Source organism: Octopus sinensis, linkage group LG30 (assembly GCF_006345805.1).
Source record: "Octopus sinensis linkage group LG30, ASM634580v1, whole genome shotgun sequence".
Classification (NCBI taxonomy): domain Eukaryota; kingdom Metazoa; phylum Mollusca; class Cephalopoda; order Octopoda; family Octopodidae; genus Octopus; species Octopus sinensis.
Window position 1 is genome coordinate 5671382 of NC_043026.1, and position 17619 is coordinate 5689000.

The 17619-nt window shown below is 42.9% G+C and overlaps 1 protein-coding gene across 1 annotated transcript in view; it reads left to right on the forward strand.

Moving 5' to 3' along the window:
• The window catches only part of LOC115226747 (rapamycin-insensitive companion of mTOR-like), a 43487-nt gene that overhangs the window by 24849 nt on the left and 1019 nt on the right, over window positions 1-17619 (forward strand). Inside the window, exons 9-18 of the mRNA XM_036515115.1 lie at window positions 824-874; window positions 5465-5532; window positions 7388-7470; window positions 8161-8248; window positions 8349-8439; window positions 9969-10035; window positions 11126-11206; window positions 14266-14366; window positions 15154-15334; window positions 16632-16741. Coding sequence (XP_036371008.1) covers window positions 824-874; window positions 5465-5532; window positions 7388-7470; window positions 8161-8248; window positions 8349-8439; window positions 9969-10035; window positions 11126-11206; window positions 14266-14366; window positions 15154-15334; window positions 16632-16741 — 921 coding nt within the window. The remainder of the gene's footprint in view (window positions 1-823; window positions 875-5464; window positions 5533-7387; window positions 7471-8160; window positions 8249-8348; window positions 8440-9968; window positions 10036-11125; window positions 11207-14265; window positions 14367-15153; window positions 15335-16631; window positions 16742-17619) is intronic.

Here is a 17619-nt window from a genome sequence, read left to right on the forward strand (position 1 = left end):
CCCCTTTCCCCCAAAATATCAGGCTTTCTGCTTATAATATAAAGGATTATTATTATTATTATTGTTATTATTATTATTATTATCATTATTATCATTATTATTATTATTATTATTATTATTATTGAGTGAGAGAGCAGTTCATGCCATCAAGGTGACACTGGGGTAAAATATACAAAGCCCAATATACCCATCATGACTACCCGTCTGATAAAGGTACACCAGGCACATGCATCACAACCATATGTGCGCGACATGGTGATCTTATATCAAGATAAACAGCACATGACCTTGCAGGTGGGGCCCAGTTAGAATTTTCTTCAGGTTGCGTAGCCCATCCCGCTCAAACGGTCTCTGAATAAGGGTTGTTTAAGGATGTTGAAAGAACCACCCATGTTTCCAGAGGTGAACTATTCAAACCCTAAAGAATCCCTCTCAACACATGGCTATGATGCTCCCCCACTACTTCTGCTCGTGATCAGAGATGCCCATATCGTCAGCCACTAAGGGACATGATCAACTGGTTAAGGTCAAACAACTGACAAGCAAATCTGTGGTATTGAGCAGAATATTTGCTGTAGCCCATCTTTTATACCAAGACAAAACAATGTACATGATAACACTTCCAATCAGTTAAGATCAGAATATTATCATTATTATTATTATTATCATTATTATTATTTTTATTATTATTATTATTATTATTATTATTATTATTATTATTATTATTATTATTTTAATGGTATTAAAAAAACAACAAGCATATAAATAAAAGAAAATATATAACAAAAAAAACATATCTTTTATTTGGATTTTTCTATTTCAGAGAGTTAGAACATCGCCATGGGGCTTTTAAACGCCCTAAACCATCTTCAGTGTAAGTTGTTGGTGGTGGGTGGTGTGGTGTGGTGTGGTCGCATGATGGTGGTGGTGGGTGGTGGGGAAGCATGATCTCTGCTGGTGATGGTGATATTGGTAGTGGTACTCTGTGGGGGAAGCATGACCTGTAGTGGTGATGGTGGTGGTGGTTGTGGTGTTGTTGGTGTCATAGTGTAGGTGAAAGTGTGGTGGTGATGACTGTAGAAATCATGGGCCGTGGGTGTAGGTAGTGGCATAAAGGTTGGGGTGAGTGCTGTAGTGTTTGGTGTAAGTAGAGGGTGTGGTGATGGTGGTGGTGGTGGTGGTGGTGTTGGTGTCATAGTGTAGGTGGAAGTGTGGTGGTGATGACGACGGTGGTAGAAGTCATGGGCCGTGGGTGATTGTGGTGGTGTAGGTAGTGGCATAAAGGTTGGGGGTGAGTGCTGTAGTGTTTGGTGTAAGTAGAGGGTGTGGTGATGGTGGTGACGGTGGTGGTGGTAGTGTAGGGAGAGTGCTGTTGTGGTGGTTGTAGTGGGGATTATAGTGTCATAGTGTATATGTGGTGTGTGCTAATAAGGTGGTGGTGGTGGTGGTCATGAAATGCTGTGGCTGTGGTAGCAGTAGTAGTATAATGAGTGGTGTGGTACTGTTGAGGATGTAGGGAAGATTGTTAGTGGTGGTGGTGGTGGTGGTGGTGGGAGTTGTGGTGGTGTAGTAAAAGTGGTAGTGGTTGTGGTGGTGGTGGTTGTAGTGGTGTTGATGGTAGCGCTGGTGGTTGTGCAGCTAGGGATTGCTGTGGCTCTGGTGGTAGTGATTGTAGAGAGAGAGAGAGAGAGAGAGAAGGAGAAGGAATACACATTGAATAATGTACTCCTAGATATATTATGACTGTGAAAGCAAACAAAAAAGTAAATAAAATATATAAATAGAAGCTTGTATGGTCACTACTCTTTCAGGTCTGACCTAGGGCTAAACAGGAGCAACAGCAGCAATAACCCTTACAGAAGGAGATCCTAGACAGCGGTGTTGTTGTTTAACCCCAGGTCAGCCTTAATCGAGCAGACTGATGATGAGAGGCATTCCAACCATGACCATCCTGTCTCTCCCCAACCCCACCGCCCTTGATTTGTGTAGGAAACTCAGGACTGTTATTCAATGTGTCCCTTCCTTTTCTAAGATGGCGTAGTGTGAGCTTCGAGGGAGATTTGGCTGCTGTTTCTAGCAGGCTGCACGTTATTTGTAAGAGACAGCATACTGGAGCAAAATGGGGAATTTGTTTTGTTTGGGGAAAAAAAAAAAAAAGGGGTCATGTCCCCACCTTTCTCCTCTTCCTCCTCCTCTCCTTTATTATCTGGTTGTTACAGCTATTCTCCTCCTCCTCCTCCTTTCCATACCACCACCATCACCACCATCACCACCATCACCACCGCTGCTGCCTGGATACCATTGCAGCTGTGTCCCATGCCACGTCCGTCCACTCACACCCCTGTGATCCCTTGTAGGGTGGATTTATATTTGTTGATTGGTTCAATCCAGACTAATTCATTAATCTCCGTTCCCCCCTAATGACCTAATGATAACAGAGCATGATTCAACACCCCCTGCTTATCCTTATCGTCCCCTTTTCTTTTCCTTCCTTTTTTTTTTTTGTTTTACTTCACCTGTTCAGGACCCACCAGACAGAAGATGGAATTGTATGTATGTTTGTGTGTGTGTGTGTGTGTGTATAAATAATATATATATATATATATATATGTAAATATAGGCGCAGGAGTGGCTGTGTGGTAAGTAGCTTGCTAACCAACCACATGGTTCTGGGTTCAGTCCCACTGCGTGGCACCTTGGGCAAGTGTCTTCTACTATAGCCTCGGGCCGACCAAAGCCTTGTGAGTGGATTTGGTTGACGGAAACTGAAAGAAGCCCGTCGTATGTATATAGTTATGTGTGTGTTTGTGTGTCTGTGTTTGTCCCCCTAGCATTGCTTGACAACCGATGCTGGTGTGTTTATGTCCCCGTTACTTAGCGGTTCGGCAAAAGAGACCGATAGAATAAGTACTGGGCTTACAAAGAATAAGTCCCGGGGTCGATTTGCTCGACTAAAGGCAGTGCTCCAGCATGGCCACAGTCAAATGACTGAAACAAGTAAAAGAGTAAAGTGTATATGGATATATGCAAACATATATATTGGGTCGTCTGGAAAGTTCGTGGCGAGCTGGCAGAATCGTTAGCACACAGGGTGAAATGCTTAGCGGTATTTTGTCTGCTGCTACGTTAGGAGTTCAAATTCCACCAAGGTCGACTTTGTCTATCATCCTCTCGGGGTCGATAAATTAAGTACCAGTTGCATACGAGGGTCGATTTGATTGACTGGACCTCCCCCAAAAAAAATTTAGGGCCTTGTGCCTAGAGTAGAAAAGGATATTTATTAATCCAAAAGTGGTGACCTGGCAGAATCATTAGCACACTGGATGAAATGCTTAGCGGTATTTCGTCTGCTGCTACGTTCTGAGTTCAAATTCCACCAAGGTCGACTTTGTCTATCATCCTCTCAGGGTTGATAAATTAAGTACCAGTTGCATACTGGGGCCGATCTGATCAACTGGACCCCTCCCCCCCACAAAAAATTTTGGACCTTGTGCCTAGGTGGCGAACTGGCAGAATCGTTAGCACACCGGGTGAAATGTTTAGCGGTATTTTGTCTATCTTTATGTTCTGAGTTCAAATTCCACCGAAGTTGACTTTGCCTTTCATCCTCTCGGGGCCCGATGAATTAAGTACCAGTTGCATACTTGGGTCGATCTGATTGACTGCCCTGCACCCCCACCCCCCAAAAAAATTCGGGCTTTGTGCCTAGAGTAGAAATGAATATTCCGGATTTTTCCGCCGAGATCACCTTTGCCTTTCATCCTTTCGGGGGTCGACTGGCCCCATTCCCCTCAAAAATTTCAGGCCTTCTGCCTAGAGTAGAAAAGAATATTCCGGATTTTAAAAAATTAATCTCTCTCTCTCTCTCTCTCACACTTATCTTACCTTTTGAATTAGCCTGCTTGTTTATCCCTTCTCTGTTGACCCCTCTCTCTTTCTTTCCTACCCTTTTTGGACCTCTTCCCCCCCTCATTTGCTCCCCCTCCTGCCTCGGTTTGCAGTTTTCTTTTTATTTCTGCGTTTGTGTTTCTTGTACTAATTGAGAACGCATTAATTATGAATATGTATTGTATTTTTGTATGTGTATATTTACACATACCTATGATTGTGTATACACTTATGATTGTGTATATACACTTATATATGCATACCCTGTGTTTATGTATAGTATATGTACCATTTCTGCTGATATATAAATACATAGACAATATATATATAAGTCAGTCTATAGTACATTTTGTGTGTGTGTGTGTGTATATATATATAAAGGGAAAGTTTACGAAAATAAACAAAAGACGAAGGCAGGTGGAGTACAAACAAACAAATGTATTAGTATAGCGCTCAGGAATAGAAATAGAAAAAGTCTTTTACGTTTCGAGCGTACGCTCTTCAACAGAAAGATACACAGAAAAGAAACACGGAGAGAAACAAGGAGAGAAAAAAAATGCGTGCAGAAGCTAGCGATTCAACATATATATATATATATATATATATATAACGGGAAGGTTTATGAAACTAAACAAAAGACGAACGCAGGTGGAGTACAAACAAACAAATGTATTAGTATGGCGCTCAGGAATAGAAATAAAATAAGTCTTTTACGTTTCAAGCGTACGCTCTTCGACAGAAAGATACACAGAAAAAAAACAAGGAGAGAAAAGAATGCGTGTAGGAGCTAACGATCTATCATGGCATCCTGACGTCCAATATACACACACACACACACACACACATATATATGCAAACACACACGCACACATATGTATCTACATTCACACACATATCTTTATATATAAAAGTCAAGTTGTGTGTCTGTCTGTCTCCTACAATTTAGATTCCTAACTACTCCCACATTTTGTGGTGCAGTTTAACCAAAAGCGGGTATCTTATAGTTGTGATTCATATCGAGCCCTTCTGGGTATTAGTGCACGTCTACGATAAGTCTACGATTTAAAAAAAAATTTACCATAATTTTTTCTCATTTTAATGCATTTTCGCTCGGTTTATATAAGGGATGTAACTCTCTAAAAATGTATTATTAAATCTCAGAATGTAAACAGCTACAGTAACACCCCCCTTTGTGGTTAGCCATACTGAGATGGCTATTATACTTTACATCTCTAAAAATGCTTATATAGTTATTTCCCTTACAAACCCGAGCAACGCCGGGCGATACTGCTAGTAAGAATATAAATTCCATGTCTTTCATCAGCGTAAGAAATCTACCAGTAAATAATTGTTGGTTTTTTTTAAAAACCATTAAAGCTTTTATTTACTCTTATTATATTGCTATATATATATATATACACTCACACATATATATGTGTATGTATACATATATATATGTGTGTGTGTGTGTATATATATATATATATATATATATATATATATATATATATATATATATATACATACATATATATATAGTGGTTGTTTTAATGTAAGTTCTTTTTATTTCTCAAAGAGATGAACAGGAGACTCGATTCAAGGCAAGCAAGATGGCCCTTCTAACTGTGATGAGATCTTGGCCAGGTGAGTAACCCCCTTACCTCATCGCTTGGTTTTTCTCACATGTTTCATCGCTGTTCTCAAAGATTGTGTTTAGCCTTTGATTCTCTAGTTCTTTGCTTATGTGTTCTAACGATTTAGTTAGCATCTGGTTTGGTGTTTAACCCTTTAGTGTTCTGATTATTCTATCAAACATAATGCTTAGTGATTCCCATTGATTTGAATTAATCATGCATTATCTCATATCTTCAAGATCTTGATGGTGTAATTACTTAACCCTTTAGTGTTCAGATTATTCAATCAAACATAATGCTTAGTGATTCCCATTGATTTGAATTAATCATGCATTATCTCATATCTTCAAGATCTTGATGGTGTAATTACTTAACCCTTTAGTGTTCAGATTATTCAATCAAACATAATGCTTAGTGATTCCCATTGATTTGAATTAATCATGCATTATCTCATATCTTCAAGATCTTGATGGTGTAATTACTTAATGTAGAATAACATTGTAGGGTAGGTGTGAGAGCCTGGATCTGGTCAGTTTGAACATAAAACAGATTAAATATTTTGGCCGGATATGGCCGGTTTAAATAGGGTTAAGCATGTTCTAATAAATTTCTGCTTAGCGTGGGTTTGTCTTAGTACAGTGAATCTCAACCAGGGTCTATACGGTCCTTAGTGACCCATATAAGATTATTTTGTTAAAATTTATGTACAGTAAATTGTTTATATTTCTACAGTACAGAAAATATTTTAACAATTTCTTTTTATGCAATTCTTAATAATATTTAACCCTTTCATAACCAACCCGGCTGAAACCGGCTCTGGCTCTGTAGTACAAATGTCTTGTTTTCATAAGTTTTGAATTAAAATCTTCTACCAAACCTTAGTCACACTCCTGTCTTAATCATCATTAACTTGTTTCAGTCATTAGACTTTGGCCATGCTGTGGCACCCAAAATTCATTTTACAGGTCCGATCCCAGATTTCATGCTACAGTTTTCTGCATAAATTTCACACCACACGCTTGATTTGCCCAGACTCCATACTCTAGTTTTAATCACTATATTTCATTTCACAGTTCTGATCTCAGATTTCATGCTACAATTTTCTGCTTAAATTTCACACCACACTCTTGATTTGCCCAGATTCCACACTCCAGGTCAGTTTTAATCACTAAATTTCATTTTACAGTTCTGATCCCAGATTTCATGCGACAATTTTCTTCTTAAATTCCATACCACACACTTGATTTGCCCAGATTCCACACTCCAGTTTTAATCACTAAATTTCATTTTACAGTTCTGATCCCAGATTTCATGCGACAATTTTCTTCTTAAATTCCATACCACACACTTGATTTGCCCAGATTCCACACTCCAGTTTTAATCACTAAATTTCATTTCACAGTTCTGATCCCAGATTTCATGCGACAATTTTCTTCTTAAATTCCATACCACACACTTGATTTGCCCAGATTCCACACTCCAGTTTTAATCACTATATTTCATTTCACTGTTCTAATCCCAGATTTCATGCTACAGTTTTCTGCTTAAATTTCACACCACACACTTGATTTGCCCAGATTTCACACTCCAATTTTAATCACCAAATTTCATTTCACAGTTCTGATCCCAGATTTCATACTACAATTTTCTGCATAAATTTCACACCACACACTTGATTTGCCCAGATTCCACACTCCAGTTTTAATTGCCAAATTTCACAGTTCTGCCCACCTGCCAGTTTTGTCCTAGATTTCATGCCGGTTTTTTTGGTTTTTACTGTTTATATTTCATGCCACACTCTTGATACTTCCCAGATCCCATACTGCAGTTTTTGACCCTTTCTCCACTACTCTTCATTATTTCAGGGCTTATCAGAATGTGTCGACCAACAGGCTCAGGGTTACAGTCCCTGATAGGCATCCTATATATCCAAAACAATGAGATTAGGGTGAGTTAATTTCCCTTTACTTCTCTCACTCACTCTCTCTTTCTCTCTCTCTCTCTCTCTCTCTCTCTCTCTCCCCAGCCCATCTTTGACCACATCTTACACTTTTTCCCCTCTTCCCTTTGAACTTTTCATTCCTCCCCCTCTCCCCTCCCCCCTCCTCTCCTCCCCTCCTCCTCCTCCTAATTTCCTCCCACTCCCTCCTCCCTCCCCATCCCATCCACTCCCCTCCCCCACCACCTCCCCTCATTTCTTCCCTCCCCTCCCCATCTCTACTCCCATCCTCCTCTTCCTCCTCCTCCTTCCCCTCCTCTTCCCCCCATCCAACTCATGCCAGCATGGAAAACTGTCCAACTCATACTAGCTCCTGTCAAACCGTCCAACTCATACCAGCTCCTGTCAAACCGTCCAACTCATGCCAACTCCTGTCAAACCGTCCAACTCATGCTGTCAAACCGTCCAACTCATGCCAACTCCTGTCAAACCGTCCAACTCATGCCAACTCCTGTCAAACCGTCCAACTCATGCTGTCAAACCGTCCAACTCATGCCAACTCCTGTCAAACCGTCCAACTCATGCCAGCTCCTGCCAAACCGTCCAACTCATGCCAGCATGGAAAATGGACGTTAAACGATGAAGACGATGATGCATAATTGTCCCTTTGTCTTTTTTTTCTCTCTCTCTCCTCCACAGCAAGCCATCATGGATGTGATGTTCGACTTGTTCCGCCTAACCACTCCGAAGTTGACAGACAGTTTTGTCGAAGCTTTAAACAGTGTTGGTGAGTTTAACTTTCCCCTGTTCTACATGTTTTCGTTCATCTCCGTCGATCATTATCTCAGCCTCACACCTTACATTGTCTCACTTGTCCCTCTTTCCAGATCCTTCTGCAATGAGAGAAGAATGGAAACTTCTTGAAGGTTTTGTGGCAGAAGAAGGCAGAGCCATATTACCACATTTGGCAAAAGTCAGGTAAAACCCTTCTCTCTTCTCCTGTATTTTCCGGTGTACATGTCAGTGTTGTTTGTAGTATAATATAATCATCCCGTAGTTGTGATCCCTGTGCCGGTGGCATGTAAAAAGCACCATCCAAACATGGCTGATGCCTGCACCGCCTCGACTGGCTTCCGTGCCGGTGGCACGTAAAAAGCACCATCCGAACGTGGCCGATGCCAGCGCCGCCTCGACTGGCTTCCGTGCTGGTGGCATGTAAAAAGCACCATCCGCTCATGGTCAATGCCAGCGCCACCTCGACTGGCTTCCGTGCCGGTGGCATGTAAAAAGCACCATCCGAACGTGGCCGATGCCAGCGCCGCTTCAACTGGCTTCCGTGCCGGTGGGACATAAAAAGCACCATCTGAACGTGGCCGATGCCAGCGCTGCCTTGACTGGCTTCCGTGCCAGTGACATGTAAAAGGCACCATCCGAACGTGGCCGATGCCAACACCGCCTCGACTGGCTTCTGTACCGGTGGCATGTAAAAAGCACCATCTGAACATGGCCGATGCCAGCGCTGCCTCGACTGGCTTCCGTGCTGGTGGCACGTAAAAAGCACCATCCGAACGTGGCCGATGCCAGCGCTGCCTCGACTGTCTTCCGTGCTGGTGGCATGTAAAAAGCACCATCAGGTCATGGTCGATGCCAGCGTTGCCTCGAGTGGTTTCCGTGCCGGTGGCACGTAAAAAGCACCATCTGAACATGGCCGATGCCAGCGCTGCCTCGACTGGCTTCCGTGCTGGTGGCACGTAAAAAGCACCATCCGAACGTGGCCGATGCCAGCGCTGCCTCGACTGTCTTCCGTGCTGGTGGCATGTAAAAAGCACCATCAGGTCATGGTCGATGCCAGCGTTGCCTTGAGTGGCTTCCGTGCCGGTGGCACGTAAAAAGCACCATCTGAACATGGCTGATGCCAGCCCCACCTCGACTGGCTTCCGTGCCGGTGGCACGTAAAAAGCACCATCTAAACGTGGCCGATGCCAGCGCTGCCTTGACTGGCTTCCGTGCCGGTGGCATGTAAAAGGCACCAATCCGATCGTGGCCGTTGCCAGCCTCCCCTGGCACCTGTGCCGGTGGCACGTAAAAAGCATCCACTACACTCATGGAGTGGTTGGTGTTAGGAAGGGCATCCAGCTGTAGAAACACTGCCAGATAAGACTGGAGCCTGGTGCAGCCTCCTGGCTTCCCAGATCCCGGTCGAACCGTCCAACCCATGCTAGCATGGAAAACACGTTAAAAGATGATGATGATGATGATGATGATCCAGGGTGGTATCCTTCAAAACCTATGACAATGTGAGGAAGTCCATTGTGACTCTGGCAGTGTAACAACATCTGGTAGTTTGGTTCATGTAGTGACACAGTGATATATATATGTGTGTATGTGTGATTTTTTTATTTAGATTTATTTATTCATGTAAATATGTGTGTGTCTGTGTGTGTATTATGTTGCATTCAACTTCCAATATAGCATACCAGTAATATACTGTTTCTGTTTCTTTGCAGACCAAATTTAATCGAAAACCATTTGGCTTTAATTTTGGCAGCTTGGATTGAAACGGGAATTCTACAGGTTAGATTTACATACTGGGAAATATTATTATTATTATTATTATTGAGTGAGAGAGCAGTGCATGCCATCAAAGTGACACTGGGGTAAAATATACGAAGCCCATATCAAGATAAACAGCGCATGACCTCGCAAGTGGGGCCCAGTTAGAATCTTCTTCTGGTCGAGTAACCATCCCATATGTGTTCCCCCCAGCTGAGTGGGTTGCAAGTCCATCGCAGCGTTACTCAAGAAACAGGAAGAGGGAGCAAGAGAAAATCGGGGTGAAAGAGTACAACAGGGGTTGCCACCACCCCTTGCCGGACCATCATGGAGCCTTTAGGTGTTTACGCTCAATAAACACAGACAACGCCTGGTCTGGGAATCGAAACCGCGATCCTCCGACCGCGAGTCCACTGCCCTAACCACTGGGCCATTGTGCGTCAACAAAAATAAACGTGCCCTTTTAAAGCCTAGCGAGGCTCATGGGTCTGGTTTCCCGGTTTCTATGGCGTATGTGTTCCCCAGCTGGACGGGACGCTATTCCATTGCAGCGTTACTCATTCTTTGTCAGCTGAGTGGACTGGAGCAAAGCGATGTGTTTTGCTCAAGAACACAATGCGTCACCCAGTCCAGGAATCGAAACCACAATCTTACGATCATGATGTTGACACCCTAACCACTAAGCCACAATCTAGCAAATGTGAGTGCAACAGCCTAACCATATGTGTGTGTGTGTGAGTATACATATGTGTATGTGTGTGTGTAAATATATATATATATATAAATGTGCCCTTTTAAAACCTAGTCAGGTTCATGGGCCCGGTTTCAGTGGCTTATGTGGTCCCCAGCTGGATGGGATACCAGTCCAACACAGCGTTACTCATTTCTGTCAGCTGAGTGGACTGGAGCAACGTGAAAATGAAGTGTTTTGCTCAAGAACACAACGCGTCGCCCGGTCCAGGAATCGAAACCACAATCTTACGATCATGATGCTGACACCCTAACCACTAAGCCACGCGCCTCCACTTACAGTAGAAAGGATTATTGTTGTTGTTGTTGTTATGATGTTTTTTACCTGGATTCTCCTCTGTTCTCTGTCTTTTGCTTTCAGGCTTTAGTGGAAGTCATAACCAGCACAGAGGGACATTTATTTATCAGAGCTGTGATATTGCTGGGAGAACTTCTACACATGGTAGGTACCCCACACAAGGCATTGGATCCTTGCCCCCACTCCTCAATTCCTTGGTTGATAGCCCTATTGTTGTTGTTGATGTAAGGCGGTGAGCTGGCAGAAACGTTAGCATGCCCGGCGAAATGCGTAGCCGTATGTCGTCTGCCACTACGTTCTGATTTTGAATTCCTCCGAGGTTGACTTTGCCTTTCATCCTTTCGGGGTCAATAAATTAAGTACCAGTTACCCACTGGGGTCGATATAATCAACTTAATCCCCTTGTCTGTCCTTGTTTTGTCCTCTCTGTGTTTAGCCCCTTGTTGGTAGTAAAGAAATAGGTATTTCGTCTGCCGCTACGGTCTGAGTTCAAATTCCGCTGAGGTTGACTTTGCCTTTCATCCTTTCGGGGTCGATAAATTAAGTACCAGTTACCCATTGGGGTCGATATAATCGACTTAATCCGTTTTCTGTCCTTGTTAGTCCTCTCTGTGTTTAGTCCCTTGTGGGCAATAAAGAAATATATGTTTGTTTGTTGAGTGAAGCGGTCTTCTGAGAAGTCCAAAACGCAGTCCTTTGCTATTCGTAAGACCCACAGAAGAGAAAGCAGGTCAACCCCCGACACCGAGAGTTTTATTCCGTCTCTTTCTTTTAATTAGCCTATTATTGTTGTTGCTGCAGTTGCTGTTGAGCGAACGGTCTTCGTCCCTGAGCTCGCAAGATGGGAGAAGTCCGAAACGTGGTCCTTTGGTATTCGTAAGACCCGCAGAAGAGAAAGCAGGTCAACCCCCGACACCGAGAGCATCGATGGATGGATGAATGCGCATCCAGGCTCAGCGGTTGCGTAGGAAGTCGGGGACAAGAATCAGGAAGAAAGAGTGAGAGAAAGTTGGGGCGAAAGAGTACAACAGGGGTCGCCACCACCCCCTGCCGGAGCCTCGTGGGGCTTTAAGTGTTTTTGCTCAATAAACACACACAATGCCCGGTCAGGGAATCGAAACCGCGATCCTCCGACCGCAAGTCCGCTGCCCTAACCACTGGGCCGTTGCGCCTCCTGTTGTTGATGTGGTTCTGGTTCAGGGAACTGCCTCGTGGAAGGTGACCTTCAGTAAGTGCCTTAACAATCAGTGAATGAATAGCTAGCCATCAGTGTTGTGAGTGACCATCAGCGGGCAGCTGAGTGACTGTGTGTAGATGACCATCAATGTTATAGGTGACCATCAGGGATTGACTGACTGTCATACATCCATCCATCCATCTGTCCATCCATCCATTTGTCCATCCGTCCATCTATCCATCGGTCCATCTCTCCATCCATCGGTCCATCCATCCATCTGTCCATCCATCCGTCCGTCCATCTGTCCATCCTTCCATCTGTCCATCCATCCATCTGTCCATCCGTCCATCTATCCATCGGTCCATCTCTCCATCCATCGGTCCATCCTTCCATCTGTCCATCCATCCATCTGTCCATCCATCCATTTGTCCATCCGTCCATCTATCCATCCATCGGTCCATCCATCCATCTGTCCATCCATCCGTCCGTCCATCCATCCATCCATCCATCTGTCCATCCATCCATCCATCCATTCATCTGTCCATGCGTCCACCCACGCACGTGTGTGTGTGGGTTCGTCTCCTGTCACAGTTTGACAACCGGTGTTGGTTTCTTTACGTCCTCCTAAACCAGCAGTTCAGCAAAAGAGATCGATAGAACAAGTACTAAACTTTGAAAAAAAAGTACTGTGGTCGATTCATTCGACTAAACAATAAAAAAATTCGTCGAGTCGGTGCTCCAGCTTGGCCACAGTCAAATGCCTGAAACGAGTGAACGATAACAGATAATAAAGTGCTCATAACTTTGTTTTTATCAAACTGAATTACCTCCCTTAGTATTTTCCCCTTTTTAATTACCTTTGGAAGTTGTCTCCCTTGTTATAAGAGTTGCCTCCCCTATCGAAATAAAAATGAAGTTTTTTTTTTGAAGCATAAAAGTGATTTTTTTATTTGTTTCAGTTATTTGATTGCGGCCATGCTGGGGCACCGCCTTGAAGAATTTTTAGATAAATCTATTGACCTCAGTGTTTATTTATTTTTTAAGCCTGGCACTGATTCTTTCGATCGCTTTTGCCGGACCACTAAGTTACGTGGATGTACAGACACATACATGCAGATATAGTCCTGGGCTCGATTCCTGACATGGGAACGTAAATTTTTCTATAGGCGCGGGTGTGGCTGTGTGGCAAGTATCTTGCTTACCAATCACATGGTTCCAGGTTCAGTCCCACTGCGTGGCACCTTGAGCAAGTGTTTTCTACTATAGCCTTGGGCCGACCAAAGCCTTGTGAGTGGATTTGGTAGACGGAAACTGAAAGAAGCCCGTCGTATATATATATATATATATATATTATATATGTTTGTGTGTGTGTGTTTGTTCCCCCAATTTCACTTGACAACCGATGCTGGTGTGTTTACATCCCTGTGACTTAGCGGTTTGGCAAAAGAGTCCGATCATAGGCTTACAAAGAATAAGTCCTGCAGTCGATTTGCTGTGTAAGGCGGCGAGCTGGCAGAATCGTTAGCACGCCGGCGAAAAGTTTAGCAGTATTTCATCAGCTTCTACGTTCTGAGTTCAAATTCCGCCGAGGTCACTTTGCCTTTTATCCTTTCGGGGTCGATTAAATAAGTATCAGTTACGCACTGGGGTCGATATAATCGACTTAATCCGTTTGTCTGTCCTTGTTTCTCCTCTCTGTGTTTAACCCCTTGTGGGTAGTAAAGAAATAGGTATTTCATCTGTCTTTATGTTCTGAGTTCAAATTCCGATGAGGTTGACTTTGCCTTTCATCCTTTCGGGGTTGATAAAATAAATACCAGTGGACTAACTAGGGTCGATGTAATCGACTTAATCCCTTTGTCTGCTCTTGTTTGGCCCCTTGTGGGCAGTAAAGAAATAAGAAACATTTCTCATGGCACCGGCACACAATTCACAGATGCTTACATTTTTTTATGTTTTCCATGAATTTTTCCTGCTAGTTATTATTATTATGATGATGATGATGATTATTATTGTCTATTTCCAGGCCAACACATTGTTACCCCATGAGTGCACAACCCATAGCCATTGTTTACCCAACCTTATGGCTGTTGCCTCGTCCTTCGATATCCCGGGTCAACACAGACAGTTAAGTATATCATTTGTGTCTCTGTGTATGCATCCATGTATGTGTTTTCTATATGTTTATATATGTTTGTATATGCATAGGTGCAGGAGTGGCTGTGTGGTAAGTAGCTTGCTTACCAATCACATGGTTCCAGGTTCAGTCCCACTGTGTGACATCTTGGGCAAGTGTCTTCTGCTATAGCCCTGGGCCGACCAATGCCTTGTGAGTGGATTTGGTAGACGGAAACTGAAAGAAGACCGTCGTATATATATATATATGTGTGTGTGTGTGTGTTTGTGTGTGTGGCTGTATATATATATATATATATATGTGTGTGTGTGTGTGTTTGTGTGTGTTTGTGTGGGCCAGTGCTGCCCCGACTGGCCTCCGTGCCGGTGGCACGTAAAAAGCACCCACTACACTCACGGAGTGGTTGGCATTAGGAAGGGCATCCAGTTGTAGAAACACTGCCAGATCAGACTGGGCCTGGCGCAGCCTACTGGCTCCCCAGACGCCAGTTGAACCGTCCAACCCATGCTAGCACGGGAAGCGGACGTTAAACGATGATGATGATGATGATGGTCATTCATCCGTAAAATTGGGTAATCTGTGCTTATTGATTTAATCTGTGGTTATGCTAATCTGTGTCTACAGTACTGTGTGAAAGTGCATTTATTAGTATGCGAGCATCTTGTTAGTCTTTCAGTAATTCTGTTAAATTCTGTATTTGTTTCTTGGCTTCTTAAATTATAATTTTTCTTTTTGCTTTTGCTTAAAATCTAAACCCCTAATTTGTTTGTCTTATAGCCGTGCTACGTTAGCGGTGAGTTACCTGAATCGCATCCATACCCTGAAAAAGCGCGGCCCGAGGCCGTGCAGCCTGTTTCTCGACCAACTCATCCAGAACGCAAACACCACGCTACAACAGGAGAGCTTCTACACTCAGTTCAGCCAGGACAAATTATCATCGGATGCAGTGAAAACTGTGGTAAGTAGCGCATGGAGGTGGGGAAACGTTTGTGTGTGGGTTTGGGTGTGTCGAGAGGAAGGGTGTGTGGGGGTTTTTGCTTTTATTTATGGAGAAGGCATCCGTGCTAGTGGAGCGCTAAGAGCACCATCTGAGCATGATCGTTGCCAGAGTGGCCAACTGGCTTCCATGCCGGTGGCACATAAAAAGCATCATTCAAGCGTGATTGTTACCAGCATCATCTTACTGGCACTTGTACCTGTGGCATGTGAAAAACATTCGAGTGAGGTCCATTGCCAGTGCCACTGGACTGGCTCCTGTGCAGCTGGCACGTAAAAAACACCATTTGAGCGTGGCCATTGCCAGTACCCTCTGACTGGCCCTCGTGCCGGTGGCAGTAAAAGTAGAACAGTAAACAGCTGTACATATATAAGAATATATATATATATATATATATAAAACTCCATCCGAGCGTGGCCGTCTGCCAGCCACGTCTGGCACCTGTGTCAGTGGCACATAAAAAACACCATCCGAGCGTGGCCGTTCGCCAGCCTCGTCTGGCACCTGTGTCGGTGGCACACAAAAAGCACCCACTACACTCACGGAGTGGTTGGCATTAGGAAGGGCATCCAGCTGTAGAAACACTGCCAGATCTGACTGGCCTGGTGCAGCCTTCGGGCTCCCCAGACCCCAGTTGAACCGTCCAACCCATGCTAGCATGGAAAGCGGACGTTAAACGATGATGATGATGATGACGATGATACATTTATATATATATATATTAATCAATTTAGGGTAGCAAAAAATTCAATAGAAATTATTTTGTCACCAGCGGTCTAGTGAGAAAGATTAACATCCGTTTTCCGTCCTAGCATGGGTTGGACAGTTTGACCGGGGTCTGGGAAGCTAGACTGGCTGCACCAGGCTCCAATCCCATTTGGCAGTGTTTCTACAGCTGGATGCCCTCCCTAACGCCAACCACTACGTGTGTGTAGTGGGTGCTTTTTACGTGCCTCCAGCACAGGGGCCAGATGAGGTTGGCAAATCGGCCACGATCTGTTTGTGCTTTTTACGTGCCACCGGCACGGACGCCAATACACACAACACTTTCTCTCTCTCTTACTCATATGGTGGCAGACATATAAACATGTACATACACACACGTGCTCACTGGCACACACATTTGTTCTGGTAAACGTGTACGCACATGCTGGGCGGACACAGAAGCTGATATGCACATCATCATCATCATGAAGGAAATTATTATTGATGATGATGCTGATATATTCTCTTTCTTTTTCTCTCTGTCTTTCAATAGTTCAACGCTGATGACTTTGTAAGTCAGGTGATCAGAGAGACGCATGTATTGAGTACTAAGGAACACAAGAGCTGGGACTGGCATTCCATATCTGCATTACTAAAGGTACCGTATACACTCTTCTCTTTTTCTCTCTGTGTTTATGTATAAATATATGTGTGTATATATATTATATATATATACATATATTATATATGTATTATATGTGTATGTATATATATGTGTATGTATATATGTATAGTATATATATGTATATATTGTATTATATGTATATATATATATGTATATATATGTATATATATATTATATATATAATATCTATATATATATATATATATATATGTATATATTAATTTAATTTAATTTAAAATAATAAGGGTGAAAAATTTAATATTATTTGATTAATATCAATTTAAAACCAGTGGTCTAGCATATTGAAATATCTGAAGATTCAGAAAAATTAATATATAATGAAATATATATATATATAATATATATATTGATAGATAGATAGCTACAAGCATAGGAGTGGTAAGTATGGTAAGTAGTTTGCTTACCAACCACATAGTTCCGGGTTCAGTCCCACTGCGTGGCACCTTGGGCAAGTGTCTTCGTCTTCTACTATAGCCTCGGGCCGACCAAAGCCTTGTGAGTGGATTTGGTAGACAGAAACTGAAAGAAGCCTGTCATATATTTATATATATATGTTCTTCGTTTTTTTTTATTTACTGACATATAAATATATATATATATATATATATTTATATATACACACACACATATATATAAATGTGCATTTGTAATGATGGTGAATGCAGTAATAATCTTTGTTAAACAATCGTCATTTCTGTTAGTATAAACTCCTCCTCCTCATCATCATCATCTTTTACTGCTCTGGGCACAAGGCCCGAAATTTTGGGAGAGGGGTGCAGTCGATTAGATTGACTCCAGTATGCAACTGGTACTTAATTCATCGACCCGGAAAGGA